This window comes from Camelus ferus, chromosome 13 (assembly GCF_009834535.1).
Source record: "Camelus ferus isolate YT-003-E chromosome 13, BCGSAC_Cfer_1.0, whole genome shotgun sequence".
NCBI lineage: Eukaryota > Metazoa > Chordata > Mammalia > Artiodactyla > Camelidae > Camelus > Camelus ferus.
Genome location: NC_045708.1, coordinates 19,020,919 through 19,040,091, shown reverse-complemented (window position 1 = coordinate 19,040,091; position 19,173 = coordinate 19,020,919). Strand labels below are relative to the sequence as shown.

The following is a 19,173-nucleotide window of genomic DNA, read 5'->3' as shown; positions in this document are numbered from 1 at the left end:
TGCTGCTGGAATCTTGTAAAATGGGACAGATATCTGTTATGAATGTCCTGATGTGATAGTGTCTTGGTATTCTGAATGAGTGAAGTTTAACTCTGAATAAGGCACTTTGATTTTCTCCTGTGTAAGTATCACACTTCTGTTTTCAGAGATTGGAGTAATTTTTCCTACTTAAAGAACAGGGCTGTCACATTACTGACAGGAATTATATTTATAATTTCATCTAAGCATAAAACTTAAGATACTTGAATGATCACACTCTTAAAAAAGTCATCTGATGTGGTTGACCAATATAAGGAAGAAACTTATTTTAACAGTTTACATTTTTGGCTCATTTAATCCTATGACAACTTGGTGAGAAAGGTATAGTTGTCCCCATTTTACATTTGAGGAAACTGAGGCTGAGAGCAAGACTTGCTGAAGAGTACACAGGTAGAAACAGAATGAACTAAGACTTAAATCCAGATTTTCTGACTTGAAGTCTTCTTCCACGTATCATCTTATAGTTCTAAGCATGCCTAGGGCCTGACGTGATGTGACAGTGGGGAAGCCTTCATACCACCTCACTCCCTCTTCAAATAGTGTTCTCAGTGTTGCCATTTTTATATGTTGGGGTTCTTTGTATGATTTTATCTTGAAAACCACTGTGCCACACTAAGCTCTACTCCCACTGTCACTGCTCCCTTCACTGGGGAGCAGGAAATCCTAGGTACTCTCTTGGTGACCTAAGGGTAAGTTGATTTGGGGCTTTCTTTTCCTCCAGAACAGTTGGTTGGTTAACAGATGCTTTTGAGCCTGGTTTATTTTCCACACTTAATGTTGTGTGTTTCTCTACTTTAGCCTTCCAATCACAAGTTTTTGTTACCTAGACAAGCATGATACAGTATGATTTCTTTGTTTTGTTCTATTTAATTGAGATGTAGTTGATTTATAATATTATGTAAGTGTCAGGTATACAACTTAGTGGTTCACAATTTTTAATAGTTATATTCCATTTAGAGTTATTAAATACTGGCTCTTCCTGTGCTGTACAATATTTCTTTGTAACTTACTTATTTTATGCATAATAGTCTGTACCTCTTAATCCCCTACCTCATCCTGCCTCTCTCCCCTTCCCTCTCCCACTGGTAACCACTAGTTTGTTCTCTGTGTGTGTGAGTCCATACAGTGTGGTTTTTACAGGAACTTAGCCATATTATGGACAGGGATCAGATAGGATCCTCAGTCTGCTGGAGTAGAAATGCAGCTCATTAGCCAATTTGTGTCCTTTGGTCTCAGGAGCTTCCTATGGTTTAGATCACAAAACCATTTGGTATGCAAAGACTTGCTGCTTCCTTGATTAAAAACTCTTTATTGACTAAATTTACCAGCAATTTAAAATATACCGTTGATTGGTCTTATCCTTACCCTCCAGGTTACTCTGGGAAGGTGAGTGAGCTGCACTTCACCCTGAAGGTGCAGTTTTGGCCTTTTGGCCTAATTTTTTCTCCTCAAGTGTAGACTAAGCATAAATGTAGTTTAGAAGCTAAAAATCAGAGCCTACTTTAAATAGTTCTCAAAGAAATGATCTTTTGGTTGGGCACAGTCGCTTATGCCTGCCTTCACCTTGCAAGTAAGAAACTCAGATGCTACATTATTCGTATGCACCGCTTTTCATTCCTAGCAAGAATGTGCTTTGTGGCTTGGAATGACAATATGGAGGTAGTGTCAGATTGCTGTTATGTTTCTTTGGCTGCAAATTCTCCTTGCATTCCAGGGTTGAAAGTACAGAACACTTTTCTTTTTCTAAAAAACAAGATACTGTGGAAAGAGACCACTGGTATGTTGTTTTTCAAGGAGAGCTTCAGTGTTTCAGCTTTTCACTTGTTCCCTGAGATGTAAATTTGAAGGATTATAACCTAAAACAAAGACTTCCAGAGTTCTAGGTTATAAAATATAAAATAACCTTTTCAACTCTTAGAAGAAGTTCTGAGTCTCTATTATGAGTTGTTAGTAAGTTCAAGGCCCCTTGAAGATATCACATCTCATCATGTACTTTTGGGGCTCCACTGAGGATGTAATTTCTGATTTTTCATGTTAATTGTAGACATCTAGAAGATCCTTCTAACTCCCAGTCTACTTTCCAAAACCATTTTTACAAAGTGCTTTTACATTTTACAAATCAGCAAAACTAAGGGCTGTAGACAAATGTGTAGAAATACTATACACTCTTCCAGGATTAGTTTTTTTCTAATACACCTTTTGATTTTATTCATCCTGCTTTGAGTTTTGTGACAGTTCAGTTTGCCAAAAAGACTCTATTAGTTTTAAAACACGTGCAGACTGCCCAAGCTTTGGAGGGTACGTCTCTGTCTCTAAGAGCAGGCTCTGCATGTAGCCTGAACCATCTTAGAGGGCAGATGTATGTATTTGGGAGACAGGGAATACAGTCTTTAGTGGCCAGTTTTTCTGACCATTTATGTCACTTTTATGCAGTAGTGACTTGGTTTCTTTGCTCTCTCAGGTAAATATGCTGAGGACATTTTTGGAGAGCTCTTTACCCAGGCAAATACTTTTGCCTCTCGGGTAAGCTCTCTTGCTGAGAGGGTCGACCGCCTACAAGTTAAAGTCACTCAGCTGGATCCCAAGGAAGAAGAAGGTAAGGAAGCTGAGCTCAGCATTTGCAGGCTCTGCTGAGCAGTTGCTTAGAGTTTTTTTTTTTTTTTCCTGATTTATAAAAAATGAGGGGAGAAATCACAGAGACCTATGGAGTTCTGCTTTGAAATGACACAAGCCTGGGTGGTGTAAAGAAACCTTTTTATCTCTACCATACCTCCACACACTCCCTTTCTCCCATTTCCCCCATTCTCTCTTTCCCAAATTCCCCTTCCCCAGGATCGTATTTTGCTACCATAAAAGTACTTGGAAGATTCATTCCTCCTAAGGAGAGGCCTGCTAGATCTGGCCACATAGTAAACCTTTGTGTTGCCTCATTTTGTTCAGTCATGAAATGGCTGGGCTGCTGACAGCCTTGTGGGGCTTCCCCAGAGGGGGAGGAAAAAAAACCTGGCTGCAGACAGCCGCAGCCAAGAAAATGCTGCAGCTGAGGCCTCTCCGACTGGTGTGACTCAGTGTTTGTTCAAATAGCCTGTCGTCCATTTTCTAATGCCTTCCATCTTCTTTCAGTGTCACTACAAGGAATCAACACCCGAAAGGCCTTCAGAAGCTCTACCATTCAAGACCAGAAGCTTTTTGACAGGAACTCTCTCCCTGTACCCGTCTTGGAAACATACAACACCTGTGATACTCCTCCGCCTCTCAATAATCTTACCCCTTATAGGTAACCTGGCTAGCTCCTCCCTTTTTTGGCCTGTGGTTAGCAACACTAGGTTGCCTTCTTATTTAAAGATGTTTACATCAGAGGATTGTATCAAAAACATACTACCTACTATCCCAGAGTTGCTTGTGGCCACAGAAGCTAACATTTACCACGTAAACCGTTATCACCTATTATTGTTTGGTTTCTGAAATTCGTAATGAATATAATATATATTGAAAGTTTGTTATAGCATTGCATGCTGCAGAGTTTGATTTGGTATAAGCCAGGTCCATCTTGGATTCCATCCAAGGAATTCAGTTATTATAGAACCAAAAGGACTTTGTTATAAGGCAGTCCTATAGCATGCATCCCAGGGGCAACATTCTAGCAAGGCTCCTACTTACTCTGAAACCACTAGATCACCAGATGTTTGGGCGTGTTAGTGGGGCCAGCCTTGTGGACTGGCTATGCTGGGCCCTGAGGGTCCTTCCGAAGCTTAAGGAGTAATTGGCATTCTTCCATATGAGTGTCGTTCACTTTGTTTTGAACATCTTTTCAACAGTCCCCTCTGAAAGGACCTACAGTGCAGTGGCTGGACTTGAAAAAGAAGGTAGCCTTATAGACAACGTAACGTCCCTCCCCTCTAGTGGTCTGGTAGTGTTATCCTGTGAAAAACCACCGAGCAGGGGCAGAAAGTGAATATTTATCTTGCTTGCATCCATAAATATCTTTGGAACAGGTAAAAGTAATTACAGATAGCTGGAGGCAGATGTCTTCTGTGAGACATGGGTATACTGCAAAGTAGGATATGTGTGTGTGAAATTCAAGGACACCCACCTGATCCAGAGAGCCGGAATAGGAGCACAGTCGCTTCTCACACAGACACAGGAAAGTACATGACATCTATCCTGTATTATCACTGGGTGAAATTATGTTTGCCTCTCGAAGGGGCTCGCTAACACAGCAGAGCAGAGATTTGACTCTGTAGCCTCCATCAGTTTAGTCTGATTATATCTGAGCAGAGAGGTTGTGGGGCAAGAACGGACAACACACCTGATAATATTGAAGGGAGTATGAGAAGACAAGTTTATTTTTCAGTTAATGTAGAGTATTTTCCTTTTTAACATTCTCCACTCAGTTATCTGGATTTGGCCTAACAGAAATAAGCAATGGTGTAGCTAACTCAGAACACGATTTAATATAAAAATCATTAGAGCTTGATTTGGAAATGCTTTCTGTGTGTTGTGATAGTATTGGAGGTCAAGGAAGAGTTGCCTTTCCAATTCTTTTTACTTCAGAGTAGTGTTAAAATAAATGTCTATCCTTACGGACATGCTTTCTGGAAAGCGAGAGAGACTTAGCCATGCCAAGGTGCGGGACTGCAACCAAGGTCATTGAGTCTGGCAGATAATCCTTACATTGACACTCAGTAGCTCACTCTGTACTTCTGTCACAGCCACTAAGAGATGGTAATTAAATCTTGTGGTCATAAAACAGCTGGCCATCTTTTCTCACTGGGGCCCCCTTGTGGTTGGGGGCTGGGGGCGGAAGCTGAGCTATTCTGGAAGGGAGCAATTGGAAGTGGAGTACTGTGATTATCTGTATTTACAGAAGAATAACAGCTGCACACCTACACATATTCATGGGTTTATATGCATACATGTGTACACATGTGAACCTGCACATGTGTGCACAGGTTTTGGGTGGTTGGGAAGCCACTAATGATTTCTAGACAGACCTGGGCAGTTGATGGTGTTAGGGGAACCAGCGGCAGAAATCCCATCTGATGTGCCAAGATATCAGAATGTCCTCAGGGAGATGTCTGTGGCCATGCAGATCATTAGAAATAATCAGAATCCCTGGTGCTGTAGCTCATTCTTGCCCTGATCATGCAAATTCCTCTACCAGAATTTGAAAGTAAAGCTAAGGTTCTTAAAAAGCCAGACAAGTAAAGAAGTGTTGTGCCATTCAGGGTCATTGGAACGCTGATATGGGAGAGGAAATATGCAATCGATTTGAATGACTTTTTGATTCCTCAGTGTAAAAACTGCTAACTGGTAGGTGTTTGGAATATTGGATTTGGTTGGGAGCTCATCTGTCCACTGACAGCTGCTTGTCTTCATTTCTATCCCAGGGATGATGGGAAAGAGGCACTCAAATTCTACACAGACCCTTCGTACTTCTTTGATCTTTGGAAGGAGAAGATGCTGCAGGACACCAAGGATATCATGAAAGAGAAGAGAAAGCATAGGGTGAGGGGAAAGGGGCCTCTGTTCTACACATCAGTAGGCACGATTGTGGAGGGGGATAAAAAGGAAGCCAGTCTTATGTGAAGTAATCATTCCGAGTGGCTGCTTGCTTGGATGCCAGGTGAAACTCTTAAAAAAATGTGTCCACTCCAAACACAACCAAGATGAAAGTATAAATCATACCAAAAATATGTTTGTTCCCCCCAGCGCTATTAACAATTGAGTATATTCAGGCTGAGTTTTAGAAATTGACTTTTCTAGTCACAGTTTATTTCTCTTGCAATTTGCACCTGACTCTGCTGGACACTCAAGCTAAGCTAGTCCCTTCCCTACCAGTTCTGCAGCTCATTTCTCAGAGATCAGCACAAGGCTCTACAGTGTTTGATTTGCAACAGGAGCACTTTAACACCTTGACTACCGATTGTGCGGGGCAGGAGTGGGAGTGTAGGCCTAGTTTTGGGAGATGCTCCCCTCCCCTTAGACTCCCAGTGATGTGTATAAGCATATGATGTACCAGTTGCATCCTCACAGTCCCATTAGCATGGCTGCTGGGAGGCCTAAGAGAGTGCCAGGGGCTAGTGCAGATGTACAGGCTGAAGAATTCTTCATTGGTTATTTCGGTTTTGGTTTTTTTTTAGCTATTTCCTTATTTCTGTCCCAGATACCTACAGCTGCTATTATTTCTCTTCTCTCTTGACTGACCTTTTGTGGCAGAGCAAATAACAAATACCTATTTACTAACTTCCTAACAATTAGAGCTGCTTAAAAACATGAATGAGTTACCCAAAGAGTAACTTTCAGTTACTCAAACCCACTCAAAGAGTGGGTTTCCATCCCTAGAGGTGTTTGAGCCCAGGAGGTAGTTTGGATTGGATGACCGCTAGGTTACTCTACCCAGCAATTCTATAAATTCTGTAGTTTTTGTATGTTGTCTAGGCAGATCATCTCTTGGGTGTGCATCTATGAAGGTGGATGGAATTTTAATGAAGAACTTTGGGAAATGTTTTAAGGCTTTTCTGTTTCTTTTCATTATAGAAAGAAAAGAAAGAGAATCCAAATCGAGGGAATGTAAACCCGCGTAAAATCAAGACACGTAAGGAAGAGTGGGAGAAAATGAAGATGGGTCAAGAATTTGTGGAATCCAAAGAGAAGCTGGGGCCTTCTGGGTAGGTGTTGCTTTTGTTGTCTTGGTAGCATTCTTTAAAGGTGCTGGGCACCTGGGGACAGCAGTCTGACAGCTCTAGCATGATACCTTTCATACCCCCTGAAGTCTGGCTGTGTGGCTTAAATCAATACCACTGTTAAGCAGCTAGTTTAAAGTGCCTCCATCTGGTGATTAAAATTTGCTAAAAAAAAAAAAAAATCAAGAGACTCGGCAGTTTAAATGAGGTGACCAGAGTGGTCTGGAAAAGAAAGCCCATGCCTTCTAGTGCCCTTACTCTGCCAGACACTGGTATGTCTGAGGGTCTCAAAGGAAAGACTAGAAAGGAAAGGGAAGTGATCTTGGGAGGCTTTTGCCTCCAGAGCATTGATTTGAAGGTCATGGCTAAGAGCTGGGCAGTTCACGGGAGTGGGGAGGGCCAGGCAGAATTTGTGTGCATCACCAAAGCAACTTTTCAGTCAGCCTTTGTCAGTCTCAGAAGAGAGGTTGGCCAAGGGACTGAAAGCAGACCTAAGAGACAGTGTGGGAAAGGTCGCTCAGCCAATATTGAGGCTATATATCTCTGTGGAGAAATAGTAGATGTCATTTTGACCCCATTTCCCAATACCAAATCACACTAGAGGTTTAAAAGGGAAAAAATGGTTTTAAAGCTTGGTTTGATGCTTATCCTGGTGTCCGACCTGTGTGACATTCAAAGCCAAGTCACCACGACTGCTTGGCATGAATGTCGCCCTGGTTTTTCCCTTAAATACCTTGCATCCTGGCTCTCAGAGAACCATGCCAGCCAATGCCTGGTATCTAGGAATGATAAAAGGAAAGAGATGAGTTGTTCTTGCTTTTAGGAATAATTCTACCTTGAAAATCTTGACTTTTAGAAATCTTGACACTTCTGACACTTGTTCTTCCTGAATTAAGAGATTTGTCTTAAAGAGTGATGAAGATGGTGAGAGGAAAAATAAACCTTTCTTTCTACGGGGGAATCAGCCCTGAGGGTACCTCCGTTACCTTCCTCCTGATAAAAAGGGGCCATTTTGTTCCACAGTTCCATGCTGTTCAGACAGGCCCTTGTCATATGATGGTTCAGTGACTCTAAGGCCAGCAGCTTGCATATTCGGAATGCCAACCAACGATTTTGTGTGTGTATGTGTGTGTGTGTCTGTGAGTCTGTGTGTCTGTGTAATTGTGGTGGTGAAAAGGAGGACTTTGCCTCCCATTTTCCTGTTGTCCAAGAGGTTTGGGATTGGTCAGCATGGCTGTCTACCTGCAGATGCTTATTGGTGAAGCTGTAAAGAGATATGCCAAATCTACAGGGCTACAGGCCTTGGAGATTCTCAACATCAGAGCATCATTTGATTAAGTTAGTTCCCTCCAACTCTCTTCTTGGAGTCTGTTTACATGAGTTCCTTAGAACCCAACAATGGTGGAAAGAAGGGGGAGGTAGAGCACAACAGGCCCCATTTTGCTAGCTGCTGCTTGCTGTATTTGTGCTTGTTTGGAAGTTTTTTGCCATCCACCGAGAACAATTTCACCCAAGGCCCAGTTCTGTGAGAACAGGAGGTTTTCACGAGGCAAGCCCTAGCACCCCACTTTAATCAGCAGCTCATTTTGTTAGATAAAGAGACCTGGCAGAGACCATGTCTAACTACCACACAGCAACATGCATCTGTCCTCAGCTTGATTTTGCAATCAGATGCCTCCTTGGCCTTTGAGCGCTCTAGAGGCTTGCTGACCTCAAAACCAGGCTGTGTGCCAGTCACGTGTTTGTAGCTCACTAGCCTTGGGGCTTGGCTTTGCCCTTTGCCACAAGACAGACTTTGGGATTTGGGTCTGGGCTGCTCCTAATATTTGGGAGAGAATTTAAAAGAAGTGCTGGGTTTAACAAGGCCAACACTGGGAGAGCAACAGCATGGTTTTGGTAACCTGAGTTGAATCCCATTTATACAGACAATTGAGCAGAAACATCTGGGAGATATTTTAGCAATAGTATGTTTAGTCCTAAAATAAAATTTCAGTACAACGGAAACTGTATGGGAAATATACCAATTTTATTTCCCCCTAATAGCTTTTATATCAAATGTAGTTTTGTGGGGTCTCTTGCAAAAATAAGAGAGTACCACTCAGACTTTAAATGTCAGTTTTGGCCTTGCGTTCATTTTCAGGTATCCACCCACCTTGGTGTACCAGAATGGCAGCATTGGCTCTATTGAAAACGTGGATGCAAGCAACTACCCACCACCACCACAGTCAGACTCCACTTCCCCACCTTCTCCTTCCTTCTCTGAGGACAGCTTGCCTCCCCCACCAGCAGAATTCAGGTAAATGGTGGTACCTCTTCCATCTACTTTGGATGGTTAAACACTCAAGAACAAGGTAGGAGTTCCAAATCCAGGCCAGGAGCACTAAAATAACTTCAGGCAAGTCTGTCTAGATAATAAAAGTAATTAACATTTATGAAGTGTTTGTAAGTTGCCAGGCATTATGCCAGACACTGTATGTTACTTAATTATTCAAGAGTCCTCTTGAGATAGGAACCCATTTTTCAGATGAGTGAACAGTGAGGCACAGAGTGGTCAGTGAACTTATCTAAGATCACATGTCCAGTTAGTGGCAGAGTGATAGTTGGAAAGCAGGCCAGTCTGACTCCAGAGCCTGTGTTCTTAACTACTAGCTATACCTGAATGTGACAGAAGTCACCAGCTTATCACTTGTTTTTTACTTAGCTTTGACACTGCATGAAATGAGATGGTATAATCTGCTGCTATCCATATTGAGCAGACATCTTGCCCAGTTATCTAGAAGATAGTCACCCTTTCCTCCTGTTGCCTCTGGTTCATTCCACTGTTGGGTAGAATCTCCAGAAAGAATGAAACAAAAGGAAAAGAGATGAAACTTAGAATGTGACCATTGTGATAATTTGTCAGTGTCATTGTGATAAATTGACAGTGGAGGTGTGTAGGAGAAGAGTTAGCAAGTAATAGCTGAAAGGGGAAGGGATCTGGGGAGTGTTCAGATTTCAGTGTTTCCTCGTAGTTACTTTTCTTTGTCTTGTCTGATGCCTGACAAGTGAGAGTTTTGAAAGGTATGCTTTTCTCCTTGGACACTGTTTAATCAGTGATTGGATATGTTGAGGACCCCTCAGATGGAGACCTAAAGCAGTGCTGTCACCCCCACTCCTCAGCCCATTCTTGGCTCTTGACACCACTAATCTCAAATCTCCTGCCTCCCAAATCACTTCCTGCTGGTTGCCCTGTCGGATGCTACTAAGGCTTGAAGGTCTGTGGAAAATTCCAAGATGGATGCTTTTCTAAGGAGTAGCTATTAGTGCAGGGCAGATACAAAGGTGGAAAAAGAAGCCTTTCAGTCTCACACATAGCCTGAGACCTTGCAGCTGCAGTGGAGCATGCCTGACCCAGGAGAAGTGCGTCTTAATCCTCTCTCAACCCGGGTCAAGTCTGGTGCCACATTCATTTCCCGTCTCTGCTGACCCTCCAGCCCTCATTCCCTCTCAAGTTTTTCCACATGAGCACTGAAGGTGCATTCACCTAAATCTGTACCCTGCTCAAGTTTGGTTAGCTTGGCTTGGATTTCCTGCCCTCACAGGATCTGGTGAATGTTAATAGCCTGTGGAACAGATCCTGGTGGGTGGGTGGTGTTTGAAGAGATGATCTTGGCCAGCCCTTACCTGTTAGAAGAATCCTAAGTCCACTCTTTCAGTTTTTTTAAATTTCTGCTTATATTCCTCTGCTGATGGGAGGCTCATTACCTTACAAGAAGCTCATTATCTTATAAGGCTGCCCATATCATTGTTCTGTTCTGACCATTTCCAGGTTTTTCTTTCTTTTGGAGTCAAAATGAAATGATACTATCAACCATAATGAACCTAGGCTTATAGAGAGGCTTAACTATAGCTGGATGTTTCCATCCTGAAAGTGATGGTGGGTCTTTTTTCTTTGTCATTTCAGCTACCCAGCAGACAGTAACCAAAGAGGGTCTGGCTTAGTTGGACCCAAAAGATCCAGTGTGGTTAGCCCAAGCCATCCACCACCAGCTCCTCCTCTGGGCTCTCCACCAGGCCCCAAACCCGGGTTTGCTCCACCACCTGCCCCTCCGCCTCCACCTCCAATGATGAACACTCCACCCCCACCACTGCCTGGAGGATTTGGGTCTCCAGGGACCCCACCACCACCTTCACCCCCATCTTTCCCACCTCACCCCGATTTTGCTGCCCCTCCACCTCCTCCCCCACCACCAGCAGCTGACTATTCAACACTGCCACCACCTCCCTTGTCCCAACCAGCAGGAGGAGCCCCTCCCCCTCCGCCTCCCCCACCTCCTCCGGGGCCCCCACCTCCCCCTTTCAGTGGTGCAGATGGCCAGCCTGCTGCACCTCCGCCACTTTCTGATACCACCAAGCCCAAGTCCTCCTTGCCACCTGTGAGTGATGCCCGCAGCGACTTGCTTTCAGCAATCCGTCAAGGTAAAATCATGAAGCCTTGTCTTCCTACAGCTGGGATGACTGACTGGAGGGTGGACAAGGGGTTCTGTGCCCTTCTAAGGGACTAGCTTTCACTGGGTGGGGAGAGATTGGGACCTCAGACCTTGGATCAGTCTGAAGGAAGGCTTCACTCTAAAAAAACAGAGGTTTATATTTCTTTCCACCTTGGTTTAAAGTAAAGGACTCTTAACGTGGGATCTTTGAACTTGAAAATGTATGCTTTGTGTGTGTTTGCATCTATTTTGTGCCCCAGGGGAAAACAAGCATCACTGTCCTAGAAGGTACTTCCTCAGCTGGACTGTAACCCCCCTGTCCTCCATTTTTGCCTTTTATATCCTTCCTCCCTACTCCCCCCACTCCTGCTTCCCACCCCCTTCTTCTCCCCCTTTCTTGCTATCCCCTTCCTTTCCTTTCTCTCTACCTTTCTCCCCTCCCTCATGATCAGTTTACCCTTGGGAGCATTTATTCTTTTTCTGTCAGAGTTTGGGTCTGGTGCCAAGGGGTTATAGTGGTTTCTTCTGTTTGATCCTGAAGGGACTGAAGGATTGTCTAGAGGAGACAACCTAGCTGAGCTCCATGAAAATCGATGAATTGGGCAGACTGAGTGCCTGCTGCACTCCGGGCAGACTCTGCCCACTCAGATCCTCATTAGAAGTACCATCCTCATCGGCCTGAGAGCGCGGAAATCGGGAAGAATGGCAGGCTTCCTTTCAGAAACACCTATAGTGCTGGGGCCACGATTTCATAAAACCTCATCTTTACTTCTTGTCCCGTTTCCCCCTTTCCCTCTTGGCTTTCCCAGAGGATCCTTCTTTTTTGTTGTCCTTTCCAGTACCTAACCCCACCACAGCCACCAGGGCCACTCCCTCTTCCTCAGTCTGGAATGGATTCTGAGACTGACTTGCCTTTTTAACCCTTCTCTCTCCCACCAGGCTTTCAGCTGCGCAGGGTTGAGGAGCAGCGGGAACAAGAAAAGCGAGATGTTGTGGGCAATGACGTGGCCACCATCTTGTCGCGTCGCATTGCTGTGGAGTACAGCGACTCAGAAGATGACTCCTCTGAGTTTGATGAGGACGAATGGTCGGATTAACTCTTCTGCCTGCTGCCCACTTCCTTTTTCTTTCCTTCCTACCTGCCTTCTTTGCTGCCTATCCCAACAGTCCCAAGGGGAAGAAAAGGGAGAAAAAAAATTTCCAGGGGCCAAAGCCTTCCCTAAAACAACCAAAGATGTATCCAAGTGCTTCCTCCAAATCAACATGTATTTCCCATCTTCCCGTAGTCAGGCCCCATGGGACTCCTGAGATTCAGTAGCTGAGATGTTTCCTGTTCCCTTCAAGTGACTGTTGCATATTGAAGAGAAGGAAAAACCCCAAAGCAGATCCCTTTGACTGGGTTTAAATTGGAGTTGGTGCCTTCTCCTAAGAGCCATTTTCTGTCGTCTTCTTCCAGAATCCTTGCCCTCAGCTACTTCGAATAATGCCAGCCATCTTCAGGTTCTAAAGCCTGGAGGGACACAGCTGGCCCCTTTTCCCATGCACTAAGAGGGCAGAGCAGGCCACACACCCGAGTGCCTCACCCTTTTGCCCTAATCAGCAGGGTGAGGCTACTTTTTGCTTAAGCCGCCTCTGTATCTGGATGCCCTTTATTCCTGGGGCCATCAAGCCCCTAAAGAAATGTGTCACACACTCCCCCTTCTGCTCAGAAATGACGCCTTTCTGAAAGCAGGGCTGGTTGCCTCCCTCCCAGGCTCCCTCTCATGAATGTGGTGTTCAGGTGGCCCTAAAATGCCTCTCCCCCACCACCAGGTGCCTCCAATCACCATAGCCCAGTTCTCACCTCTAATACCCATGACCAAACTAGCTCTGACACGCAGGGATCTGGGCCTCTGCTGGCTGTCAGGAGCCAAGGTTAGAGACTTGGAACTACAGGACTGGAAAAATGGTAGAGCTCCTTGGGTCCTGCCCTCTTAATGATGCTGCAGCCTAGAGATGGAAGGTGACTTGCTCAAGGTCACACAGTTGGATGGTGACAGAACTAGAGCCCAGAGTTCCTGATTCCAAATCACCTGTGCTTTCTGGGACCAAATAGTGGGCACCCCTGGAGTCTGGGCAGAGCAGTCTTGGCATTGTGTAACTCTAGACCTCACCACAGGTGGGGGTCCCAGTAGAAGGGCTCAGGGCCTGTGCCAGGCCTGTCAGTGCTGCTCAGACCCTTATAGCCTCTATTGTAATTCTTTGCTCCCCCTTTCCTATCACCAGCCAACCACCTGGCCTTGAGAGCTGCCCTTTTGGGGGACCAGAGGTAGTGAGAGAAGGAAGAGGGTAGGCAGCGTGACAGGTGCTGCTTTCAATTCCTCTACAACTCCTCCCCCTTTTATTTCCCCAATATAAGCGTAGGTTCTGCCAACTGTAGAAACTTCAGTCCCTCAGGCTGGCAGCCGCCTCAGGTAGCTGCCTGGAGGGGCCTGGCAGCCATGAGAAGGGCTGAAAGGCAGAGGGACTCTGGGTCTTGTTTCCAGCTCCTCTCCTCACTGCACACGATGATGTTCCCTCCTTGCTCCCCCTTTCTCCCAGAGCTAATACACAGGTGCTATTATTCAGGAAAAAACTGGTCAGCTTTGGCCAACAGTGAGGTTTCTTCTCTTCTGCCCTAACTATTGTGTAGCCTCTTATGCTGAAACCGGCTTCTCCTGGCTTCTCTGGCTTTCAGAGCCCTGAAACAAAGAGAAACAGGATCTGCCTCTACCCAGCACAGCAAATGGTTATAGTAATTGTCAAAGCCCTCATAAACCCCTCCGGCTTGAGGAGTGTGTAAGCACGGGTGCTGCTGCTGTGCCCTGGCTGAATGTTCCCCCTCTTCTTTCCTTGAACTCCAGGTGTGGGGACTGAGCCTTTAGAGGCCAGCATGCCCTCCTGCAGGGGCTGCTCTCCCCAGATCAGATGTCTCTGGCACAGGGCTGGCACCGGCCCAGTGAGGAGCATATCAGACGGTGTGCACCCCTGCCTTGCTTCCCACCTTGCGATCTGGGAGCTGAAGGGGCTTTCTTCAGAACCTAAAATGGCTGTTGAAGGTGCCCCTGGCTGCAGCCCAGCAGTGGCTGAAGCGGCAGGCGTAGAACAGTGGTTCTTCCAAATAGGTGTCCTGGGGCCTGGCCAGGCCAGGCCAGGGTTTGGGCCTAATGGCTTTGACTAAATTACCCCCATCCCCCTCCTTCCTGGAAAAGGGGGAGCCAGCACCACTCACTATCATTCTGCTCTGACCTTGAAGGGGGTGGTGTTGGCCTGGCTTCTGGAATGGACAGAGTCCGCTGTGGAAAGGGCTGGGGGCAGGAGGAGGTGGGGAGGAGCACTGCCTGCGGAAGGTAGGATTAGATCATTAGCTCAGTGACCTCCTAGGGTTTCTGTGTGCTGTGTTCTCATCCTACAGCTGGTTTGGTAATGATCTGCAAGTCCCGGAGAGCAACAGCACAGCTCTACCCAATGCTCTCATTAAAATCTATGCAGCCAAGCTCGGCGCTTTGTAGCAGCCAGCCTTGCGAAGCCTCCTCAGCTGGGGGGGGGGGGGGGTGCTGGGGACCCAGTCAGCCGAGAGGCCCTCTGGGCTCTACTTAATGCATATGTGTACACACACACACACACACACACACACACACACACACACACACACACACACACACACACACACACACACACACACACACACACACACACACACACACACACACACACACACACACACACACACACTCACTCTCTCTCTTCCTTAAACCCAGAGCTTCCTTTAAGATGATAAAGGACCTTGTGCAGGTAATTGTGTGTCTTTGGAATCCTGTAATTATAGAATGCAAAGTTTAGTGATTATTTAAATTGGGCTGAGGCTGGTAAGAATATGGAGCAATGGCCCATAAGGACTCTAAGGGCTGAAGCCTGGGAGCCACCTCCCTTCCCTGGTCTGCCCAGTCCAGGGTCCTGCCCCCATTCCTGTGGCCCAGGGGCCCAGCTTCCAGTCGGCAAGGTCAGAAGTGACTTGTGGCTTTGCCGTGGTTGTGAGATGAGCACATTCCAAAGAAGCAACCATGGGGAGGGGGCAGGCTCAGCGATCCCTTGGAGGCTCAGAGCAGCTGGCCCAAGCTCTAGCTCTCCTCCAGCGGAAGCTCAAGCGCCCTCAAAAACGACCCTGGCCAATGTCACCACAGAGCTGAGGCGGTGTTGTCAGGGCTAATGTGAAATCTCTTCCCGTGGCGCCGATCCTCCGGCTCTGCAGCGCCAGCTTGGACAGATTGAGGTCTCTGTGGCTTTGGTGACCCTGCTTAAGCATTCCCACCGTGTCCCAGCTCTGCGCTCAGCCTGCCTCCCACTGCAGCCCCCCTCACCTGACCTCAGGGCCTGGGAGGGGGGTGGGCAGTGCCCCAAGGCCAGGGACTTTTGCTCAGGAGAGATGTCAGGCTTTCTAGGGGCATCAGGCTTTGAGCTGTACTGGGCTCCAGCTAACCTGGGACCAGGTGTTGCCCAGAGATGCGCCTCATCCTGTGCCTCAGGAAGGGCTAGGGAACAATTTTGTTACTGTATTAACTTTACTCAGCTCACTTGAGAAACTAACCAATTTTTACTTTCTGTCTAGAATGATGTATGTGTAGGAGAGCTCCCAAAGTGCCTTGTTTTCTCTGTTATAAATATATTTATAAGGACCTGATCCAGTGGATTCTTGGGTGTGTCTGCTACATCAAGATTTTAGGGACTGGGCATATATGTAGTGGGGCTACAGTCTGAAGATGGGTCCCCTTCCCCTGAAGATGGGAAAGGAGCTTAAGGTGGAGATCTGAGTAATGGGGTTAAGCCAAACACCTAAAGTGACCCTTTCCTCTTCACCCTACTCCTCTCAGGTCCTTGGAAGGATGTCCAGTTTTTTAAAGCCCTGTGCCTCCAAGCCCGGTCTCATTTGAGTCCTTGCCAGGCTCATGTGTGTACTACATTAGCACCCCAGTGACCTGAAGATTCCATGTAACTGTTTTATCTATACATGCGAATACATAAATGCCAGCATTTTAAGTAATTTGATAAAGTCTTTGTAGCCACTCAGCCACCTCTGGTGTGTGTGTCTGTGTGTCTGTATGTGTTTAATGGGAGAAATAGAAGGGGGCAACACTGATAGCCACAGGTGGTGGCCAGAGTTCCGGAGGGAGGGTGGTGTGGGTGGGCTCGGAGGGCAGGAGGCCTCTGGGTCTGGATTGTGCACCCCGTGCAGGAGGTGGGGGATAAAGGCCAAAACCCTTCTGGTTTAGGAGGAACCTTAACTGGGGGACCTAGAGGCCCTCAGCTGGCAGGGGCTGCCGGCAACTCCTTGCATCAGGCAGGAGAGACGCACAAGCTGAATGCTGATGCTGCCTCCCAACATCTGGCCGGCATCTTGTCTGCCTCTCAGACCCAAGCAACTTACCTTAAATAGAACGATTTACAATGGAATCCGATAAAAGGTTTAGGCTGCTCCACACCCCCTCTCCTGCCTGGGAAGTCAAGGGGGCTGGGTTTATATTCTGACCCCAAAAAATGACCTACCCAGGAAGCAACGGTTCTGAGCGCAGCTGCTGCGGGTAACTGTCCCTGGGGGTAATTTATGAGCAGACACCCAATTCCTGGGCCAGCAGACACAGTGGAGTGGCCCCAGGAGAGGGGTAGGAACAGGGTTGGTGACTTGGCTGGTCATGCCTGCTGTTCAGTCACCCACTGGCATCCCAGGAGAGGGGGCAGAAGTTTTGAATTGTCAGCAACTGCTGCGCCAGCCACTCTGAGCTCATCGCTGAAGGTGGGGGTGCAGGGGAGGGGGCGCGGGAGCCGGCTCGCCCCAGCGGAGCCCCTCTCTCCACCCTCCTGCTCAGGCCTGTGTTTAGTCAGCACTTGGCTTCCCGAGGCCGGTGACTGACAGGCAGCCAGACGCCCGCCCTGGGAGAAGACAAAATGGTGGTGTCGGGAGCCGCCCTTGCTGGAGAATTGGAGGGAAGGAATGTGGTTCTGGGAAGCCAGAAGTCTGGGCTTAAATTCCAGCTCCTCCACTTGGGAGCTGTGACCCTGCACTTCAGCTTATTTCAACCTTATGAGTCAAGGGTCTTCCATTTTACACTTAAGAAAAACAGATTCAGAGAGGTTAAGTGAGTTGCCTAAGATCACATAGCTGGCCCAGAGAAGAGCCACAGTTCACACATGGGTCTCCCATGCTCTGTCCACTGTGCAACTTAAAACAGTTTTCAGAATATTTTCGTCTGGAATCATAGTCTTTAGTGCCATAGGATGCGTGCTAAAGGTTTTCTGTTATGGTCTACCTCACCCCCCGGTGCCCAGTTTGATAGGTGATGGTTATTTTTGCTCTTACTTTGAAGTCAAGTGCTAGACTGAGGGCCCAGCTATCCTTTAGAATTAGAAGTACCATGTGCCCTCAACTACTTGGAACAAAGTGGATTCCCTAGGTATGGGCTGGGGCTTCCAACAGACACACCCTCAATATGTGCACACACACCTGTTCAGGTGCACACATTTGTGCACACTCAGAGACACCTGCACATGTGAGTAGGCACGCTTGAGAACCATGCCCAGGGACACATGCACACAGAGCCCTGTCCTTGTGCAAACAAGGACACAGATCAGCACGCAGTTACAGGAACACACGTAAGTGCAAGCAAACCTCACACAAAGTCCTCAGGACCCACCCCTCCCTTTGTGCTGCCTCTGCCAGTTCCTCACTGCCCTCTCCTGGCTGCCCAGTGGCCAGGGCAACCTGGCACCATCTCCTGTAAGTTCTGCTCTAGGGTAGTTGTCAGCTAGTTCTCTCCTAAAACAGGAGGCTAGGAGCATTTTCAGGTGCTCCCTAAGGCCAGCCTTAGCCTCAGGAGATGATGGTGCTAGTAGGGGACAAACTGGAGGACAAAAAAAGGCCTTCCACACCCAAAAGAATCTCTCATGATAAAATTGTCAATATCATGGTGGCGGGAGTCTGCATAGACTCCCTCCCACCACAGCAGGCAGCCACCCCCTCCCTTATCTTGGGAATATGCACACACCTGCTCATGCTCTGCATGCATATTTAAAGCAGACTTCCTGGCTAAGTCAACAGTCAGGTCTTCTAGTTCCTACCTTGCTCTTTCCCCTGTGGGCCTCAGCTTCCTCACCTATTCAATGAGGACTTGATCAGAATGATGTATGCTGCCCCTCCACTCTGGCGTTTCATTCACTATCTTGGGAACTAAACTCTCCCAGACATATGTGCCTAAGTAACGCACATCCATAAACATGCCCCCATGGACTCCTCAGGTCAGTCCTGGGAGGTTTACCAACACATAGCTTTTTATTCCTATTTTATAGTTGAGGAAACACAAGCACAGAGAGGCACAACAACTTGCCCAGAGTCACACAGCAAGTTGGCAGCAAGCATGGAAATAGAAACCCTCTTCTTTCCAATACCCCAGGCCACCTGCAAGAGAGTAGAACACCCTGTGCACTCTGGCCCAGAGCCAAGGAAACAGGAACTACAGAAGTGAAAGCCACAACCTCTGCCCTTCTGTCCAGGAGCCCTGAAGGCTGAGGAGAACCCAGAAGACGTCCCAGGCTTGGGCATTAGCATGGAGGCTGGGAAAAGGCAACCTGGAACCTGGGTGAGTTCCACCACTGCCCACTCCCATCTGTAGACTGTAGGAACCTCAAGCTTCCTATTCCTCTGCAAAGCCAGTGGCTGGCCCTCCATTGAGGGGTTCTCCTTATTCTGTGGCCACTTGGTATCTTGTTCATCAAGGTAGGTACACACATGTGAGTGGTATGTGCATGCATGCCTATAAGTTTACTTAGGTATACATTTATAGACATGTAAATTTGTGTTTGCAAGCCTGTATACTTGTGACTACATTTGTATGTTTAGGTGAAGTGTGTTTGAATGTACATATGTAAATGGTTTCTGCATATAAGGTAGGTGAATTTATGAATGTGTG

The 19,173-nt window shown here is 46.9% G+C and overlaps 1 protein-coding gene across 3 annotated transcripts in view; it reads left to right on the top strand.

The window, feature by feature from the left end:
• The window catches only part of WASF2 (WASP family member 2), a 59,955-nt gene extending 45,130 nt beyond the window's left edge, over positions 1-14,825 (top strand). For all 3 annotated transcript variants that reach the window (XM_032495617.1, XM_032495616.1, XM_032495618.1), the window contains exons 3-9: positions 2,501-2,635; positions 3,163-3,316; positions 5,430-5,547; positions 6,580-6,710; positions 8,866-9,021; positions 10,669-11,183; positions 12,134-14,825. In XM_032495617.1, the coding sequence (XP_032351508.1) occupies positions 2,501-2,635; positions 3,163-3,316; positions 5,430-5,547; positions 6,580-6,710; positions 8,866-9,021; positions 10,669-11,183; positions 12,134-12,291 (1,367 nt within the window). In that variant the 3' untranslated portion in view covers positions 12,292-14,825. The remainder of the gene's footprint in view (positions 1-2,500; positions 2,636-3,162; positions 3,317-5,429; positions 5,548-6,579; positions 6,711-8,865; positions 9,022-10,668; positions 11,184-12,133) is intronic.
• Positions 14,826-19,173: the final 4,348 nt, after the last annotated feature.